The sequence below is a fragment of the Rhizophagus irregularis genome, chromosome 3 (assembly GCF_026210795.1).
Source record: "Rhizophagus irregularis chromosome 3, complete sequence".
Lineage (NCBI taxonomy): Eukaryota > Fungi > Glomeromycota > Glomeromycetes > Glomerales > Glomeraceae > Rhizophagus > Rhizophagus irregularis.
The window spans coordinates 343,237-364,708 of record NC_089431.1 but is presented as its reverse complement, the minus strand read 5'-3'; the positions used below and the strand labels follow the sequence as shown (position 1 = coordinate 364,708).

The 21,472-nt window shown below is 27.1% G+C and overlaps 6 protein-coding genes across 6 annotated transcripts; 1 reads left to right on the top strand and 5 right to left on the bottom strand.

Moving 5' to 3' along the window:
• Positions 1–1,064: 1,064 nt before the first annotated feature.
• On the bottom strand, positions 1,065–1,715 carry OCT59_020121 (uncharacterized protein; the record flags this gene model as incomplete). Its single annotated transcript, XM_025311541.1, has 1 exon — positions 1,065–1,715. One exon carries the CDS (start codon positions 1,713–1,715, stop codon positions 1,065–1,067), a length of 651 nt encoding a protein of 216 aa, XP_025170608.1.
• Positions 1,716–2,832: 1,117 nt separating this feature from the next.
• On the bottom strand, positions 2,833–3,562 carry OCT59_020120 (uncharacterized protein; the record flags this gene model as incomplete). The annotated part of the gene is made up of 3 exons (XM_066148961.1): positions 2,833–3,250; positions 3,324–3,465; positions 3,541–3,562. The coding sequence occupies 3 exons, from the start codon at positions 3,560–3,562 to the stop codon at positions 3,031–3,033; spliced, it is 384 nt and encodes a 127-aa protein (XP_065989918.1). The 3' UTR covers positions 2,833–3,030.
• Positions 3,563–6,932: 3,370 nt separating this feature from the next.
• On the top strand, positions 6,933–7,609 carry OCT59_020119 (uncharacterized protein; the record flags this gene model as incomplete). Its single annotated transcript, XM_025327578.2, has 3 exons — positions 6,933–7,087; positions 7,166–7,209; positions 7,293–7,609. 3 exons carry the CDS (start codon positions 6,933–6,935, stop codon positions 7,607–7,609), a joined length of 516 nt encoding a protein of 171 aa, XP_025170607.2.
• Positions 7,610–9,493: 1,884 nt separating this feature from the next.
• On the bottom strand, positions 9,494–9,886 carry OCT59_020118 (uncharacterized protein; the record flags this gene model as incomplete). Its single annotated transcript, XM_066148960.1, has 2 exons — positions 9,494–9,703; positions 9,875–9,886. The coding sequence occupies 2 exons, from the start codon at positions 9,884–9,886 to the stop codon at positions 9,494–9,496; spliced, it is 222 nt and encodes a 73-aa protein (XP_065989917.1).
• Positions 9,887–15,844: 5,958 nt separating this feature from the next.
• Positions 15,845–16,345, bottom strand: OCT59_020117 (uncharacterized protein; the record flags this gene model as incomplete). The annotated part of the gene is made up of 1 exon (XM_025330696.2): positions 15,845–16,345. One exon carries the CDS (start codon positions 16,343–16,345, stop codon positions 15,845–15,847), a length of 501 nt encoding a protein of 166 aa, XP_025170606.1.
• Positions 16,346–18,560: 2,215 nt separating this feature from the next.
• Positions 18,561–20,454, bottom strand: OCT59_020116 (uncharacterized protein; the record flags this gene model as incomplete). The annotated part of the gene is made up of 6 exons (XM_066148959.1): positions 18,561–18,604; positions 18,676–18,714; positions 18,797–18,826; positions 18,898–19,686; positions 19,987–20,314; positions 20,404–20,454. 6 exons carry the CDS (start codon positions 20,452–20,454, stop codon positions 18,561–18,563), a joined length of 1,281 nt encoding a protein of 426 aa, XP_065989916.1.
• Positions 20,455–21,472: the final 1,018 nt, after the last annotated feature.

Sequence of the window (21,472 nt, the reverse complement as noted above, 5' to 3'; positions counted from 1 at the left end):
AGAAAAGGAGTTGTGTAAAAATGTGAAGCGGGTGATGGAGGTTATCGTAGGATTATTAAAGGATAGGGTAGACGTAGAGAAGGAGCCGGTGATGAAGAAGCAACGGGTTCAAGGGTATTTCAAAAAAGAATAATCATATATAATAGTCCGCCACCATTAGCATAGAAAATTTATGTATCCCGGGCTAAGTCCCGAACATTTGTATTTATTTTTCGCATGTAATAATAAAAAATTTTTCTTGATCTGCGTTCCAAATTGGAACGGACACGTGACCGAATCTTCATATCAACCGCACCTATTCCTTTACCACATGCCTCTAATTCTCTAGGTGAAAAATCATAGACATCTATTCATGTTTCTGGCAAGAAGTTCAAAACCTTCCAAAGCAATTACAAAGTGATCAGTGCTATTGAAAGGGAGTCCTGAACATGCAGAGGGGTAAATCGTTTCAAAGAGCTCAATTTATGCTTATAATTAATCTTTGGCACGATAAAAGATGTGCATCAAGTAGACATTTACAGAAAACTTCGCTCACCTTTATACAAAAAATATCATGAGGATCTGATTTGTGAATGGTGGATCGGTAGTCAAGAAAATAAAAAATGTTATTTGACTCGTGATAATATCAAAGCACCGGTAAGTCCGGGAACTTTATTTGAGGAGGTATTAGAAGCATATTCTGAGAACACAAAGTCTATCCTTTGGAGTTACGCTCTTAAGTTCTCTGATAATAGCAGGTAAAGTCGTGAAAACATAATTACATCAGATATAGGGATATCATGTGAGTTACTTTATTTCATATACAGTATTGCAAGAGGCAACATTTATTGCACAATATGTAACTATGATCAAATTTTCTTAAAAAACGTTTCGTAAATATAGTATTTTATTTGTAATTTTAATTTTAATACATTAAACAGATTTATCGATCTAAGCTAATATACTTTGCATTACCAATGATTTAAGTTTTATCATACATAGTTTCGCACAATATTAGTATTTTCTTTAAAAAACTAAATAACCTCAATATGTTTACTACAAATTCATCAACACTTTCCTGAAATTTATGAGCGCCATCTATTAATTGCCTTAAAGGCTTTTTTCAATGGTGGTTTATATACCTTTAAGTCATCAGGAAGTGTTTCAACATTAAGTTTCATTTCTGCATCCCTCGAAGTTTGCTTGTTCTTATGAAACATAACATTACTAGTATCTCTCACTTCTAATATGAACTTTATATCAGTGAAATCCAATCCGATATCCTTATTCTCATCTTTATTTAATAAGTTCTTTAATTGGTTGAGACATTCAGATTCCTTCGCTTTTATTGGCTCGTTACGATCGATATAATTAAGACCAGTTTCTACCTTATTCCAATGATCTATTCCTCCCAGCTTTTCTATTAACAATTGCATAAATGTTTTTGCCCAGTCGTGATAGTCACTAAAAAATTTCGTATATTTTATTTGATCTTTTAACCTGTTCACTTCCTGGTTTAACTCATTAACTTTCCGCTCTAACTCATCTATACGATCATAGAGACTGTCCACTAACTCATAAGTTTTCTTTAGCGTATTCTCTAAAATTCCCAAACTTCTTAAACACTCGTTCGTATTTCCGTCACTGACATATCCTACAATTTCTTCCATAAGGTTAGAAGTTTCGTCTTTTAAGGCTTTAATCCTAACCTTCAGCATTTGGCTAGGATCATTCATGGTGTCGCGTTATGTCGAGGGGAAATTTTAATTTAGAATTTACAGTGACAGATTATCTTTATTTATAAAATAAAAGAATATTATTTTTTTACAGTGACAGATTATCTTTAAGCTTATTTATAAAATAAAAGAATATTATTTTTTTACAGTGACAGATTATCTTTAAGTTTATTTATAAATTAAAAGAATATTATTTTTTTACAGTGACAGATTATCTTTAAGTTTATTTATAAAATAAAAGAATATTATTTTTTTAAGAAACAACTGTAGAGAAAATACAATGGAATCTTACTATTTTTTTTCTTTTTTTTTCGCATTGTGGGAAAGAAAGATCAAAATGTAGAGAGCTAAGATGAGGGTATTTATATATATTTTCTGAATACAGTGACATGGACTCTTATGGCTTGTAGTGACGTAATACAGCAAATAAGATACTTCGATAAAAATTAATAGTTATGGTGAGTATAAAAAGTTGCGTAAATTTACACAAAGATGACTCATGATTAAGTATAAAATTTGTCTATATTATACTATATAATATATATTTATCATATTCATATAGCTAAATCGCCTTATACTTTTGATAAAGAGTGTATAAAAAACTGATATAATTGATATTTTATCTTGTACAGTTAGTTACGAGTGTTACGAGTAAAATACAAAAGACAAGATTCCGTTCAAAGATATCGATACGCAGTATATTATAATTACGTGATTTAAATCAAAATTATTGGCCGGTGTGACAAATTATATGAAGTCACGTGAAATCTTTACAGAATTATACTTCCTTTTCATTTGACAAATATAAACGACTTATTTTATTTTCATGAAAATTTTAATGGCATCGGTAGGTGTCGTAAAATGGGTGAATATGGTCAATCAGATGCTGCACAAATTTATCATATTCAATTATTATTAATAAATAAACGTAATACTACTTACATCTTTTTCATCTTTTTGATATATATTTTTGAGAGACAGCGTGACATTATCATAAATTGCCAAACTCAGGTACAGTTTATTATTTTATGTTGGCAATTCTTCACAGAATTCTTTTATATATCAGAATTTATTATTATAACAAGTTTTAAAAAATAATTCTTTGAAAATTCGATTTATAATAAAGAATAAATAAATAAGATTCTGAAATGTTTAATTATTGCAATTATTAGAAATAAAACACAAGGATTTGGTAAAGGATTGGGTTCATAAATTAAAGTAGTATTACATGGCCTGCCAAACGTGAATCTGCTTCATCGTATACTTAGGAAAATAAAAAAATGTTTTATAAACTAAGTTAGAATTAGAAGTTTAATTATACATAAAAAATTAATTCTTTATCTTCAACAATTTGTAAAATTTGTAATGTTAGAAGAGAAGCGACTCTTATGGCTAGACGCATTTTCACCATCCCGTAGTAACTCGATTGTCCAACTCCGGTCGTCATCCACAAAGAAATCCACATATCCACTTGACCCCCAGTATGTTCCAACATCTCACTTTCTCCGATACTCAAACATATGACCCTGATCCTACTTTTATAGGAAGTGTAGGTTATATTTCGTATTCTGTTTGTTGAAATAGATTCGTTTCCCAATATTTTAATACGTAGACGCCGTTTCCATAATATGATTTACGGAACCGGTGTCGGATATATGATTTAACGTAGCAATTAGTCCTTCAGGATCGCCAAAGCGATGCAACAATTCTATGTAAATGTCATAACTAAATTCTATACGGCAATGTTGACCTAAACCATAAAAAACAGGCGAATTAATTAAAGATGAAATGAAATGAAAATTATTCCATTAGTGACAATATTTACCTTCTATAACGATAATGCCCATTGCAAATTGTTATTTTTTTTTAGAAAGATTTTTTATTAAATCGTATATTAATTACACGTCAAGTGAGAAAGTTGAAAGATCCAGAAAAAACATAAAACGATTTTGTAGATTTATCGTCCATCAGGATATATTTTAAGTCGTATAAAGATAATTTAATAATTAGAATCATCAAAACTAAAATCCAAATCAACTAATCATTGGAAAAATAAACAAATTCATCGAAATCATCAAAATCGTCAAGTTTGTTAAATTCATCAAAATCCAAATCATCAAAAACATCATACTCCGAATCCAAATAATCCTGCACCATCATCATCAAAAAATCGCCACGCCATGATATCAAATTGTTTGCGCCGTGAATATCAATGATATTGTAGAACTATTGCCCGTTATAATAACGTTTGCCACTACTAGCTACAAAAATAATCCTTTATTAAATACAATAAAATATTAATATATCCCGAGTTACATTATAAAATAAGGTGATAAAGGTGATAAAGATTAATTCATAATTCTGAAACTAATTCCCATATTCTAAATCTCAAAATCAAACTGCGATAGTTTACCCTTATTAATAACTCCAATAAACCATTAATCAAAATAATTAATGTGGCGCTTTTTCATCATAAGAAAAAAGGCAAAAAGAATCGGCCAATCGAATATAAGATGAAAATTAAGGATCAAAAAAAAAATGGTCAGTCAACCCACGGATCTACCATATATTTATATCTTTCTTAGTCACACAATATTCCCCATAAAGTTACCCATATAAATGTAAATCAGAATAATGTGACCCCAAAGAAAAATAAACAGAATAGTTTAACGTCATATTTTTATACACTTAAACTAAATATAATACTGCGCCCCAAAATTAATAATTTCACTAGGTAATTTCGGCCACAGCACGGCCCTATAGGTAGGAATGGCAAAAATATTTGAATAAAAATTTAAGCATTTTATTATATAATAGATAATATATATTAATTTTCAATAAAATTTATTTTTTTCATCATTTTTCAAACAGTCTTTGCTAATATTTTAATATTTTCTAATTTTTTAGACACTTTATTATATTTTCTACAAAATTATTTAATTTTCATCAGTTCAATAAAATTTATTTAGTTTTCATATCTAATTCCTTTTGAATTCTTAAATTTTGATAGAGAGACACAAGTTTTTTTACTCTGTTATTATTTAATCGTGCATGGCAGTGGCTGAAGAAGTTGGAATTGAAAGGACCCGGCAGGCGAGCTCAACCACAATAGGAAATTTATATGTGAAATTTGACTTCCACCAACCAATTGGGCTTGAATATTTAGCAGATGCCCAGAGTAATGCTCCGGAAAATTCATCAGTTTTAGCAATATATTTTTGCATGACTCCATAAATCTTTAATGTAAATAAAGTGTATTAGAAAGTATTAAAAATTATTAATAAAGTATTCATAATTCTTACATGTGCCGCATTTTCAAATGTATAAACTTTTCCAAGATATGGTAAAATAATTTTTTCAAAATCATCAGGTTCCAAAGATTTGCCACAAAAACTAAAAAATAAATCTGTTATTATTTATAAAAAAAAATAAAAATTTTACAAAAAATATAATATTACTTTGGATCTAAAAGATTTGCAATTGCCATTGCAGGATGAGAAGCATACTTAAACCATTGGTTAATTAGATCATAAACCTTCATTTTGAAATCTAAATCTAATTTTTGCATATTGACCGAATTTGAAAGGTTTTGCCATTCATTATACACACCAGAAAGTAATGATGTATCAGATTCAAATAAGTGTATAAGCCTGACAAATGGTGTTAAAAAAGAAGATAAGGCATCCAAATTTTCCCATAAAGGATTGCCTAAAATTAGCTCTCGAAGATCTTGTGGAATCCTTGAACTGATTTCAGGTTGCACTACAGACATTTGAAGACCCAATTTATTCTTTAGAATAGATTGAATTGCATCCAAACAAGTTCTCCGGCGAGTATCAACAGGTTGAACTAAAGTAATCGCATTTAATTGATCTAGCAAAATTGCTTCTGCATGAAAGAAATTGATGATTTGTTTTACTTGCGTCATTAATCCTTCTACCCAATTAAGTTTAAGAATATCTTTAATTAAAAGATTCCCGATATGTGCATTACATCCCAGACAAATTAATTGTGGATAATCTTTATTTAGCAATCCCCAAGCAGCTCGCATTGCACTAGCATTGTCGGTTATGACACCAGCAAATTTTGAAGGACCAATAACTTCAATAATAGACTTGAATTCACAGTAAATAAACTCTGCAGTATGTGATTCTACTCCTGTATATTTTGTACCATAAAATACTGGCTTTGGGAGGCAAAGGACAAAATTTAAAACTGATTCTCGTCGAATATTTGACCGTCCATCCGACGCCAGTGTTATATTCGATGCTTGTTCTAGAATTGTGTTCAAGTCTTGCCGCTCAACTTGATATTCTGCATCTAGTAAATTGTTAGCTAGATTGCGACGATTTGGGCTAATGTAAGCTGGTTGTATTGCTTTAATGAATTCAAGCCAATAGGGATTTTCAACTACTGTAAAAGGAATACCAGTTGAATAAAAAAACCTTGCCAACTTTTTATCTGCATCCATTTTGTCCAATGGTTGCTCTTCTGGATTTGTTGAATCTGAAATACTGGTTTGATTTTTTGACATGATAAAACTTAAAGAACCTTTTAAATCTTCAGGAAAACTACTACATTTCATCAAATGTTTTTTTAATCGATCAATTAAATCAACAATGTCATTTTCACAATAATTACATTTTTGACGAGGTGTTTTTCGACCACGTCCATCAACTTTTGTAACTTTTTCAAAGTGCTTACGGACGTCTTCTAATGGTGGTCTTCCTCCACGAGACATAATTTTTAAAAAAAGAGATCATTAAATGTTTCTTAAAAATACAAAAAAGGTTGTTTATTGATTAAAATATAATTATTATAATAATCATGTCAAACTTAAACTGTAAAACAATAAAAAACTGATTTAAATTGTTTTATCTTGTTTTAAATCACGTGCCATTCTATCTATGCTGATTTTATTTGACCGATGTTTTCATCATCGTACATTTTTTTTCTTCTAAAAAAAAATCGATATTAATAGTTTGCGTACAATATTTATATCAATAAAGTAAGTTTTAATTTAATTTTTGTTTAAGATATAATTAATAATAATATTACCTAATATAATATACAGGTATTGACATATTGAATTAGCCATACGATATTGTTTGCCTTAGTTAACGTCACGAAGTGACGTTAACCATAACACCGTACAAATATCCATAAAAATGACAACCATTTGAACTTCTTTATTTTCATTTTTAAAGATTATACATTATGATCAACTTAATTGAATTAATCGTAGGAACTTGTATGGTAATTGTTATTTGGCGTGAAATTTTAGAACCGTTACTCTGGGCCTTATTGAGAATTACAGCAACTTTCCGTCGAATTCTTAATTATAAAAGCGAACCTAGCGATCCTGCGATACGGTAATTGTTAATTTATTCTAAGCACCTCGTTTGATGTTTTCAGTAGCCTAATATTTCATACTCTCTTAATATGGAAAGTTTTTTTGTGTCACCACATATTTCACCTGAGGATTTTAATCGACGTAATAATTAAACATCATTATTGTTTGGTTCTTTAAGATTGCGATAATTTCTTGCTCATTTATTTTTTTTTTAAAAAACAAAGTGTCCGTTAAAGAGCAGGAAGAAATAATTGACGATTTTACTAAAGATTTCCATAGAAAATTTCAGAAGAAATTCAACGTAATTATTTGTGATATTGTTCAAAATATTTGGTTTACTGGTTTATTCATCATAGATTTCTTTTGCATTTTAGGAGAAATTCAGGAGGGTACATTAACTGATGAAATGATGTTCGAGAACGGTAAACACTTTGAACCTTGTGAATTTTGTTCTCCCCAAGATTGCGATTGCACTTATGAACAATATCAATTAAAGATGGAAATGATGAAAAGGATGGAAAAAGAGGTAATTGTTACCTAGTTTCTTAATAATTAATAAACTTTTGAATTAATCTATACGTATTTTTCAAAGAATAAGTGAAATGAATATACTGTAATATTATATAAGTATTTAGCTTTTACCATAAATAAATATATTTTGCAATATAATGCTGACTAAGATCTGCATAATTTATCATAATGACAAGTATTGCTTTTGATATACCGCCTTGACATCGTGCATTGTTAAACTAGCCAGTTTATAAAAAAAAATTAACGTGATCATTATGGCAAAATGGGATTGAAAGAGATTTGTAAAAATAAGTTGTCCTAATTAAAATTAATGTTTCAGATAGTTTAGTAAGACAATAAAGTTAGATAATAACAAGTTAATATTGAACTCAAAAGGGAACTTAAAGTAATTGTTAAGCTTAATCAAAAATTAATAAAATTCGCTGTTTCCTGTTTCCACTACTGTTTCTATACCAAATTACCAATTACGTCAAAAAATGAGCGTTACTGTGTCTACTAGAGTAAGAAATTTAAGGAACAGTTGTTGATACTAACGAAGATATTCGGTTTGGAATATATATTAACACATACATCAGCGTTGTTAAAAACCTACTGAAGGGATATCTCACTAAACCCACAATTCGAAATAGTTGATAAGTGTCCCACATTCAGCAGATGAAATGGAAGTTACATAATTTTTCTATTTTTACCGTATTATCCCATTATTTCTCATTGTTGACATCGCCACTACCATGAGATTGCTTCCAAAATGATTGAGGGCGAATTATTATTTTGTAAAGATTTGATTTTAACTTTTCTAAATCATATTTTAATAAAATCCAAAGATTTCGAGACTACTCGATTTTTCTATTATATTATCAATTTACTTTGATCAAATAAAATTAAAGATCTAAACAAATAAGAAATATTTTAATAATATTTAAATATCATAATTTAGTAGATCAGACCGGGGCATAAAAATATGTTGTACTCTAATGAAAAAATCTAGACTTCTATGTGTAGTATTATTTTAATATTATTTACCTTGGCCACTAATTATATAATATTACTATAATTATTAATAATAAATGTGGATTTATAATACCTGATATTTATTACCATCAACTTCCTTCCATAACCACTTCGGCTCGTTTTCCATACTAATTAGTTTGAATTATATGAATTATAATTTTACATGTGACTAAGATAAATTTCAGAATTATAATACGTAAAAAAAATTTTAATGGTCGTGTATAAAAATGCACAAATTTGTACTACATTTATATTAAGCTTAAACTGTTACGCGGGGAAACAAATAGTATTAGACTAAATACGGATAATGCTTGTTAAACATTATCTAAAAATTATTTGTTCAATTTGATAAGATTACTCATCAAACCACTACATTCATGTACTGTATATTTACGTAAATTAAAGAGTGAGATAATTTATTTTAGAAAAAAATTAATATTTGATAACTAAAAAATTTTTTTCTATTTTCAAATATCATGGATTATTGCATGATATTTAAAAAAAAGTTCTTTTTTAATTGAAAGATTCAATATTAAACATAAATATAAGTATATACATATATACAGTATATAACCGAACCCATCGAAAAATGTATATACAAAAAAAAAATAATAAAGAAGAACAAACTCCCACCCATAAAAATAAAAAAAAATGATAATAAAAAAGAAGAATATAATATACTGATAATATACATTGATACAAATTAAAGTAAATAATTGTTTTTTAATATTTTTTTTTTATAAATTACTGTAAGTAATTTTGATAAAGTTTTCTTCTAAGAAAAGGTGATACCGACAGAACGTTTAGTTAACTATTCACGTTTTTCCATTGAATCTGATAGTCTTTTCTTTCATCAGCACTCAAACGATCATTTATATCAAGTTTATTCCAAAGAAGCTTTAGCGGATGCTTCCGCTATGGGACTTATTACAGTAGTAGTAGGTGATACTGTAGTACTAGCAGTATATGTGGTAGTTACTATTGTAGTAGAAGTTGCGTCAGATGTTTCTCTACTTACACTCGCACTATTATGATTTCTTTTTGTCATAATTGTTCGACGTGATCCATCAGAATTTTCTTCAGCAATTAATCTCTTTTGAATGATTTTTGATGTTTAATATGTCCTGAAATTCTTCTTATACCTAAATTACTTGAAGAATCATTATTATTAATAATAGTATTCGTTCCTACACTTATTCTTATACTACTGCTACTTTTATTACTTATTCTACTACTCCCGTATTCTCTCCACTAATTCGCTTACCATTACCAACATTACTATTTTAACCTTTTATACGCTACATTACGATTTATTTTACTACTAGCTTATTTTGTCATTGAATTCAATCCATTTGAATTAGAATGATTAAAGTAATCAATATTATTGGTATTTGTTGATGACATTGTGTTTGTTACTGGTGGAGTTGAAGAAACAAATAATGACGTCAATATGTTAACGTGGCACCACCACTTCCTCTTATCAAATATTCATCATCACGTCCATTCTTCTTTCATCTCGTCTTTTCTTAATCATTCGCTAGTGCAAATCTATTCGTCATTGATGTGTTTAGTGTTTTGTTTTCGATTTTATTGCTCTAAAATAAAATAATGATTGTTAATTGTTATTATTGTTGATATAAATGAGTTAATATAACAGTATGATAAGTAACTTACTTGCATATGAAAAAAAATTGATGTAAAATCTATACGATTACGTATGTAATATTCATATTATAATTGAATAATGTACGTGATAGATGAAATACCCATTAATGAATGACATTATTAAAAATATTGTCATAATTATTACTAATGAAGAAATTGTCAAACACAACCAGGAAGAAAGAAGTGATGAAATTTTGAAATTTCTGTTAAAAAAAAAATAATAAATTTTCTTTTTAATATTTAAAATTAACATGTATTCACTAACATAAATTGCGGCACGTCTTTAAAATTGAAACATTCCGTTGCATCAACCAATTGAATCTTCTGTAAGTTCAACCCAAGTCACTCAGTAGTTGCCTAACTAGCTATTTTCATTCAACAAAATATTAACGTTAATATTTTTTGTCCAATTTTTCTGAGAAAATTTTCTATAGTTCGCAAGAAACATGTTGAGCCTAGTTTACCGCAAGACACTTTCGCATGATGGAAGAACGAAGTTACCAGAAGTACTACTGTACTAGCAGTTTCTTTACGTTTTAATGCTTTATATAAATAATTTATACAAATTATAAATCAAAATTATTAATCACCCATATTACCCAAATTAAATTATGTATTCTACGGACTCGCTTTATCTAAATCATTAATATCTACACAATGTCCTGTTCTCCATGCGAATGAAAATAATGTTGATATTGGCGATATCAATAATAAAAATCTATTATATCTACTAATCAATTTGGTGGACTTTTTTATTACTATTATTTGTATGTTCATTCTTTGATTATTTATTGGAGTTGTACATGCTAATAAGAAAAAAAAGGAAGAAAAGATTAAGAAAGATTAAAAAAAGAAAAAAACATCTTTCCTCATTTTTTAATATGACTTACTTATAGGATACATTAACTCTAATCCAATGGCTAATTCTCTACTTAAATCTTGACTATTGATCGATCAAAAAAAAAATCAAAAAAAAAAAGATTTCAGCCATAGTATAATTTGATACGCGTCAAAAAATACGTCTAATATATAAATCACAGGATGATGACAATCCCTGGCCCTTATGGAGTGGACTATGGTAACGTACCACCAATTCTTTAACAATGGGAGACAATGGTGTGAGCTGAAATAGTCCCGGCAAGAGGCCATGCTATATTTGAAATTTTCAGCGTATGGCCTCTGAGGAACCTATATTTGACCGAGTTTACAAACGCAATCCACTGTCATTTATTTGGTGGAGATACTGAAGTACAAAAATTAAAAATTAAGAAAATGATCAATTACTACACCTTACAAGTCACGGCATATTTCACTTTTTTTTTTCACTTACACAAATTAGTAAATATGATTGGATGAATTCTTGAAGTTTTGCTCTTAAATAACCTGTTGAAGATAACCAGAAGGATTATTTCAATTATAATTTCTACAATATAAAAATCCCATCGCTATTATAAATATGTACTGTACAGTATAGTGTATCAATGTCCAATGTAATGCCATTAATAAATTTTCTTCTTTACATCCTCTAAGTATTATTAACTAGTAATGATGATGATATTAATATAGTATTCGTTAAATTTTTCGTTTCTTTTTTGATATCATAAAGTTTTTACAGATTAGGACTATCTCTGTTAAAAATAATAATAATAATAATAAATTTTTTTAAGGGGAATAAATTATTTTTACACCGATATTAGCGTTAGTACACTAAATAATCGAAATTCAGGAAAAAAAAGAAAATTCAGGATTAAAAAAAATAAATAAAAAATTAAATATCTACCTTTATATGCTTAATACAAAGCAAAATGTGGTGAAATGATTTGATCCTTAAAAAATTATCATACCAGTTTATAAAATGAACCAATTTTATTAGAAAAATCGGTATATCATGAACGGTAAATGGTATTTCGTAAACGATGATAATAAAGATGCAAAATAAGGTATATTCTTCAAGTTATCGCGAGGATGGATTTATAGTCAATTTAGGGATGATCTCAACATTATCACTTATATAACCTGTAGAGTATCATGTGATTCATTGCAAATAACTTTTTTAGGAAAAGTTTGAAGGTGTTCAAAATTTTTTAGGAATCCGAAAGATATGTCGGTAAATTTTTTTAAATTAAAACTTTTCATCATTAAGCGAAATGGCACTTCGGTAAAACATTCTTCGGCGAAATTGCTTCGGCGAAATGGGTTTCGGTGTAGAGGTTGGAACCGACCAAAAAAACCTTAATCGATTAATAATCGATTAACCAAGGGCCCTAATCGATTAATAATCGATTAACCAAGGGCCCTAATCGATTAATAATCGATTAATATTAAAATATTAAAAAATTTTTTTTTTTTGACCGCAGATTGCACCAAATTGTTTTTGATCATACATTTAGTTATAAGAAAGTCTTATTTATTATTATTATCATTAAAAAATTAATACAAATTCTTCCAAGTTCGGAGAACACGAGACCAAAAATTCACAGCTCTGGGACGCATTAGATAATTTGACCAGAATTATGGGTTGATAATTTTAATCGATTAACCGATTTTTGAGATACCTTAATCGATTAACCGTCTTAGTCGATTAATTAATCGATCAACCTTAATCGATTCCAAACTCTATTTCGGTGAGATGAACTTCGGCGTACCCGTTCCTTAATAATTCAAGTATACTTTAATATTCAAAATGTCAATAAAAATTTTCACGTATCAACAATTGTGCTCCGTAGTTACTTTTTAAATTGATCGTCAGAATTTTCTAAATTCTTAATTCCTAAATCTACTAGTTTAACGTCATCTCGGATACAATTTTAAAATACTAAAAATTTATACACTAATTCTAAATATAATACTACGCCTCATAATTAATAAATTTACTTAATATATTACGGCATTACACTATGAATTAAATTGTGAAATGGGAAAACGTATCAATATATAGAGTATTCCTTGGCTTTTTAATTTTAATTTTATTATTTATTATAGATTATAGAAGAATATAAGATTATAGAGGCTATAGAAAATGTAGTTTTTTTTTAAAAAATAAAACAATGTCAGGAAATAGCATAATAACCTCAATAACAAAGTCTGCACAGGATAGAAAACTTCAGGATAATATGATCATGGCTTCGGTGGATCTTAGGTTTAAAAGTAATATTTCTCCTTCATATAACTTACGTGTTCCTAGCTGACTAGTTCATGTTTATGACATTACTTGTTGGTTCTTTAGGTATAAATCTTTGTTCTTGCAGAATTTAATATAGCAAGATTAATAATAATCTGTCGTATATTTTTGGCATTTTAGCTTAATCAAAAAAAAATATGTATATAGCGAATCATTTTCTTGATATAAGAAAAAAGATCGATTAAGTGATTCAGAACTTTATTAACCCTTCTTTCTTTAACAAAAAAGTTTCATTATTTTAATAAAAAAATTCACTGTTGTTTTAACGTTCAATTTTTTATTTAAAGACAAAATAACCTTTTTTATTAAAAACAAACCATTTTTATATGATAGAAACGGCCATTAATGAGTCAATTAAAATCAAATGAAATTTACAAAAAATTTGTGCTTGTTTAAGAGCTAACATTTTCAAGTATATTTCAAGTATAATGGTTGGGCGATTTATTTACATTTTTAATTTAAATAATTATTTGATAAAAAATGATCACGGCTTATATTGTTGCTGACTTAGCCAAGTCTTTAAAAAAAACTTGTTGTCACCTGATCACCAACGTTGAGGTGCAGCAACATTGATCAGGACCTCGAAAAAAAGGGGAAGGGGAAGGAAAGGGAAAGGAAAAAGAGCGAGGGAAAACAAAACATACACCACATACACACACACACACACACACACCCCTCCCATCACACCACATACCACACCCTCTCACACACCACACACCACACACCCTCTCACACACCTCCCACACACCACACACACATAAAGGACGAAGGGAAAGGTAAAGGTATTTATATACTTTTTTTTGAGATGTACGTGAATGAAATTGATTAGTCATGAGTCATAAGTTTCCAACAAAAAAAAAAAAACATATTTTAATAAAATCCAAAAATTTCGAAGACTACACGATTTTTCTATTCTACTATCATAATACGATTATAGAAAAGCTTGATCAGAAAAAATATTTATTATTTTACTTTGATCAAAAAAAAATTAAGGATCTAAGCTAACAAATAAGAAATATTTTAATAATATTTAAATATCATAATTTGGTAAAAATCAGACCGACGTAAGAATATGCTGGTAAAATATGTTGTATGAAAAAAATCTAGACTTCTGTGTGACAACATTTTTTCATATTATTTGTTATTATTTAATATGATTTACTTTGGCAATTAACTTTCTATTATATAATATCATTTATACTCAAAGAAAATGTATGTAAGTAAAATTTGGACAAATATAAATTTCTAATTTTTTAATTTACCCAAAAAATCAAAATTACATAAATTTTTTTTTGGCGTAATATAATTTACGCATGATGCGGGATATTGTTGTTAATCATTTAGTATCACTCCGAAAAATTTCGAGACATGCTTATTTAATTTTACTATTGTTCATTAAATGTTCTCATTAGACATTATTTATAGGAAATGATTAACATGAAACATAAATTAAATCACTTTCTTTCACGAGATACAGTATTCTTTTTTATTGTCCGTATATATACAATAATAAGGTTTGGTACAAAATTTTTTTCGTGAGTAAATGGACGACAGTATGGTACATACTATGCAACATTTATATTTATATTTATATTTCACTTCACCTTTTACAACTAACCAAAATATATCACAATATCATACTTACATATTTAATTATTATTAGCCGATATATTTTTTTTTTAAAAGAAAATTTATTTGAATGTTGTCGTCAATATAAATTTTTAAAAAATCAGGCGTATCTGATTTTGTTATTAAGTACTATTTTTAAAATCGGGAGAAAATAATTAGTACAGATGGATTTTGTACATAAATTTATAAAAATAGACGTATTACTTACCATGCGTCATCAGTAATGATTCTGATAGTTCTCTTTGAAATAAATACATGACTTAATATACAGTATTTAAATAAATTGGACGTCTTACGTCTCGAAAAAATTACTTATCGTATGTTAAATAAACTCAGATAAATACATTATTCGTAAAACCATACTGTAAATTTACATTTTTAATCTTAGATTTGTATGTTACTCGATAAATTAAAATATTTAGAACATCTTAAAATTGCTTAATAAAATTTTTCAAATATTTAAAATTTTTTACATATTCCTTTAAATTGAATGATTATTCATTAATAATTGAATTACTATTTGATTACAATTTATCTTTCTTCAAAGCTTATGAAATGAAGTTCTGAATAGAATTTTTTGTGATCAAGAGTCGATATATAATAAATTAAAAGATATGGTTTCGATGCCATCAAATATTATATAGATTAGTGATAGTGGTGTACATTCAATAAATTTAAAAAATTAACAAACAAATATAGAAAATAACGAAAAATTATTAAAAAAATTAAAATAGATAAAATAACAAATTAATTATAAAATTATGGAAATAGATGCATCGGTACAACCTTCGCAACACCCATACTTTTCATTGTCTTTGCAACTTCATTGCATTTGTAGCAAATTTCCTTCTCCTCCAAATCCTTTAACGTGATCGTTAAAGAGTTCAACTCAACGGAGCAATCTTCTCCGCGCAGGGCTTCCCATGGTGTGGCTTCTGAGCAATTTCCCCATGGGTGGCCGCATATTGATCCGGGTGGCATTTCAACATGAGTGGAACCTTTTATCGAAGGTATTACATCTACTCTTGCAGAAGCCGCTGACGCGTTGTTTTGTTGTATATTTTTTCTTGTCAGTTTGTGTTTGGGTATTCCAATACAAATTGAGGCTCCAAACATAAAGCGATCCTTAGAAATTGTAAAATTTGTTGTTGTTGGAAGGTTACATAACGCTTCCATCAACTTGAACTTCACAGCAAGGTTTCTTAAGTCTTCTATGAGTGATTCATTTGTTATATTTTTCTTTTCCTGTACATAGCACATCCATAGAAGACATAACGCATCCCAAATAGTTATAATCGGAATTGGACGTAAATCAGGGGGATTAATTATTTTCCCCTTTAGTACCAAAAGGTGTGTGAATTTTTTCTATTGACCTACGTAAAAAAAGTAGAGTCTACTGTATGTATATCTTAGTGAATTAAAACTATTTCAACAATACAATGTTGATATTTTGTTTTAATTATAATTCTGTTAAAGCTTGTCAGTTAGGCCAGGCCAATAGGATTTTCTGTTTAACAAGAATTTTATAGAAAAAAGAGAGGGGGGGAGAGGACAAAAAATAATTTACAAAATTTTTTTTAAATTATTTTTTACTATTTAAATTTTGAAAATATGAGGGGAGGGGAGGAAAGAGTAAAAAAAAAAGAAATCTAAAAATTAGATTTCCATGGGAATATTATATAAAAAAAAATTTTTTTTTATTTTTTAGGGGGAGGGAGGAGTGATTTAAAAAAAATTGATAAATTTGTTTTTTGGAGTCTATCTAAATTTAAAATTTTTGAAGGGGATTGTTAAACAGGATTACAAATCAAAAAGTTCCAGATATTGATCAATCGGACCCGGAATTTAGTATAGCCCTAATCAGATTCATTTATCTTAGAAAAATCAAAGAAATCAGTTACAAAATTTATTGTAAATTTAAATTTTTTAAAAATATCATTTAATATTTTTTCTTTTAAAAAACGGCGTTAGATAATTGTATTTTTAATAAAAAAAGCTATACTTTAAGGATGAGTTTAATATACTTTAAAGAAATGTTTTCTATGTAAACATTATGTAAACTTTTTATGATTAAATAATTTAAACTATTAGCACGTGCAATAAATCAAAATATATCCTTTATTGTACATATTATTATTAAAAAAATTTTTTTTTAAAAGGTTTTCAATAAAAATGGTATTCTATTATACATTTTAGTATCAATAATTATTTCAACAATAGAAAAAAATAATAAAAAGGAATTTATGGTGAAAGACGAAAAAATTAAAAACAACTTACTATGTTTTTAGTGAAATATCACATCTATTCTCATGATAATGATATAAACATATTATTTGTTAAACTGGAATATCGTTAATCTAAATATGTACCTTAAATATCTACATTTATCGCACGGCCCTATAGGATCATATTTTCATTATCGTACAATATTGATATCAATAGTTTATTTGCGTACAATATCGGATATTGATAGTTTATTTGAGTATGATCTGCATTAGCCGTACGATAATATAGATATTGACATATTGTATGGTGGTATTTATATTGGTTAATGTCACTTCGTGACGTTAACCAATATAAATACAACACAATATCTACAAAATATATATATTGTATACTCTATTGTGTTACACCAAAGCAAAATATGGTGGAATGATTTGATAGGTTAATGGATAAAAGAAAGGGAATTAACCGTAAATTATAGTTGAAATCAATTAGACTAATTGCAGAAATCAAAAAATAAAGAAAAAAATAACATGATCGCTTATTATCGTTATAGGCTGTGGTTTAAATAGTTTCTAATGTAGTATGAACTACGGTTATTTGTTCAATAATAAAATGTAGACTTAATAGTTGCAAGGCCAATAATTAATTGTGAAATGATTAAATGATGTTTGAAACCATTATGATATTACATCAAAATTTCTCACTTCTGAAGGATTATCAGCTATATTAAGAACCATATTCAATATAAAATAGCTTTTCCTTTAAGTTTAACTATTAGAGTTAAACTCATTGTTTAAAACATCAATAAGTAATACTAAATTTTAAGTACACAGTGTATGAATAATAAATAAAAAAAGGTATTAAAATAAATTCGTCGATTATTTAAACCCCTTAGCCAAAATACGTTACGAATTTTTTACAATTATAATCATAAGGATTTGCAACGGCTAGTAAAATATATTCATTGAGCAAAGCAATATAAGAATACATTGAGTGGTATATTGGCAGTTGCATATTTTAAACGATCAAATAATAATCATCAAATGAGCATAAAAAAATTTTTAAATCTTTTAAATCTTTATTTATATAGAATATTAAATATAAAATCCAATAATATCATAATGTAAATAAAAAAAACTAAGATAAAAATTTAAAAAATAAAATAAGAGAGAAATAGAAATAAACTAACTTCGATACTCAAACTAGTAATTTAAACTATTTGACTTCGACTTTCACATAAAAAGAAACTTCATTCAATATTATTTTCACTATCTTGACAAATTTCGTTTAATTCTATAAAAAAATAAATAAATTAGATAGGGAATATTAATTAATAACTAAAATTATGAATAATAATAACTCACCTAATTCGCTTAATTGAACATCTAAGCATTCTGAAACTGCTTATTATATATCCCATAGTGTTCAAATGTTAATAAATGTAAATAAAATAATTATAGTAATAATAATTAAGAAAATACTTACTTGGATTTGCTGATGTTGATTGAGTAGCATCTATTAAGAAAAAGAATAACATTAATGATGTAAAATGGATAATATGATAAAGTAAAATTAAATTTAATTACCTGAACTGAACTGAAAAGATGATAAATCTGAAGAATTTACTGGTTTTGGAAAATTTTTGAAATTTAATAGTCTACTAGTATAAATTGCTTGTGAATGTGTTTGAATATTTTCGGATCTATCATCATTTGACTTGCTGTTTTTAAATTTTTTTCTTCTAATTTCATCACTTTCTTGTGTTTGATAATACAATTCGCTATTTTTATCATATATTTCCTTATTCAATTTACTCAATATCTGATACAATTCTTTAGTGGTTGGTCTATTTCCTATTTCAGCATCCCAACATTTTATTATTAAATCTGCAAGTAACTTTGGTATGTCTTTAGAAATTGTTGGTCTAAGTCCTTTACATATTTTAATAGCTAAAAATTCATTATGAGGAATATCATCAAAAGGAATTTCTTCAGAAAGAAATTCGTTCATTATTATTCCAAATGAGTAAATATCTGATGCTTTTGTATATTGGTATCCACGTAAAACTTCTGGTGCCATATATGGTAATACTCCATAAATTCCTTCTTCTTTAACTGTTTTCTTTATATTTGCTGGTTGACACATTCCTAAATCACTTATATATGAATCAAGTGTATCAAATAATATATTTCCTGAATGAAAATCTTTGTGAACTTTTTCAGCATTATGAATATTTAAAAGTCCATTTGCAATTTGTTGTAATTTATCAACTTTAAATTCATAATTGATGTAATTTTTAGATTCATTTAAATAATTTCTCAAATTTCCTTTATCACAATAATCTAAAACCATCATATACTCTTTATTATTTGGATCTTGAGTAATTCCAAAACATTGAACAATATCATGAAGATTAATCTGAAGATGAGATTTAATCTAATTATCATCATTATAAAGGAAAATTTCATTAATAAATAAATACAAATAACAAACTTTTTATATAGGATAAAATAAGTTTTAAATTACCTCATTTAAAAAATCTGAACATATATCAGAAGAATTATTCAAACTTTTTAATGCACATTTATCAAAATCTTTGCATCTATCCCATTTTTGATTTTCAATATCCCAATTTGTAATATATCCTTCAGGCCATTCTGCTGAATAAATCTTACCAAAGCCACCTTTTGCAATATAAGTGACATTTTGAAATTTTTCAAAAGGTATCCATTCAAAACATTTTTCAAAATGTACAGCATTAAGTTGTGAATGTTGTATTAATTCATCAATATCTTTATTTCCACTAGTCCAATTTTTAAAGTTATCTTTAAATCTTTTAGCATTACAAGGTCTACACCAATATTGTCCTGTACCAGGTTCTTTACATTCTCCACATATTCCATATGCTTGTTTTCTTTTTTCTAAATCTTCTATATAAACTACTCTTTCATCTATATTTTCTGAGTTAATAGTTGAATCAATAGTAGAAATTGTAACATGGAACTTTTAATAGACAAAAAATTATTAATATTTTTAACTACAAAAATTCAATAAAATAATTATAATTATTAAAAATATTAAATTGCTATTACCTGATATGCAGGAGAATATTCTTTCCATAAATCTTTTGGCTTTTCATCCATATTAATTAATTTGAGTTGTGGATTATAATTTTAATTTTAGTTATATAAATAAATAACTACGTTACTCAAAATAAATTCAGAATTATTATGAGCAAAAGAAAAAAATTATGTTCAAATAAATTGTGCACATTCGTATTACTATTTGTGTTACTATTTGTGCTACTATTGAACTATTTTTGTTACAAAGAAGATTCGTAAGCAGCTGATCATCAGTAACCCGAAATGGTTAAAATGATTTTTACATAAGGAGATCCAAATTAAGTGCGAAGTAAAATTGTTTACTACCTGAATTTATTTTTCGGTAATGTACTTTCAAAACAATAAAAATAGTAACAAGCCTATGATAAAAGCTTTATATTAAAATCATTACCAAATTATATATCAAAAATAAATTTGATTATTTTTCATTAGGTTTATTTGTCTTTACGCTAGGAAAATAATTTTTAGATTAGTAATAATATGATTGGTTAAATGAACCTTCTCTAGTAAATATAGTAAATAAAAGAAATGTAAGGTATTTCATATTATCTGTATGGAGAAAATATTATTACGAAGATGACCAAAATTGAAAAACTGAAAATTTTATTGTATATACGTGAACCTTGAAAAGTTTGTCATACAATTTTTAAATTGGGTAAATTTAAAATTAAAAGAAAATTTATTTATATTTTTATCTCACAACATTTTATTTAATTTTGTATCGATAGATAATTGAGACCATGGCAATCGTATCTTCTATATTACCTTTGCATTAGTCTTACTAATCTTTGAAGAGTCGCAAAAAGATTAAGAACGAATAAAAATTATGATCAAATAGTTCCAAAAATATTAACAAATATTATTAAAAAACAGAATAATCTAACAAACTTATATTAAATATTATCTTTAATAAAAATTGTTTATGGATGTGTTTTATTTTAGCAAATCTTCAAAGTTGCGCTACTTATGGTGAAATAGTTATACCCATAATATTAAATTTATTTTTTCTTAATTATAATTTTTCTTTTAAATGTATTTA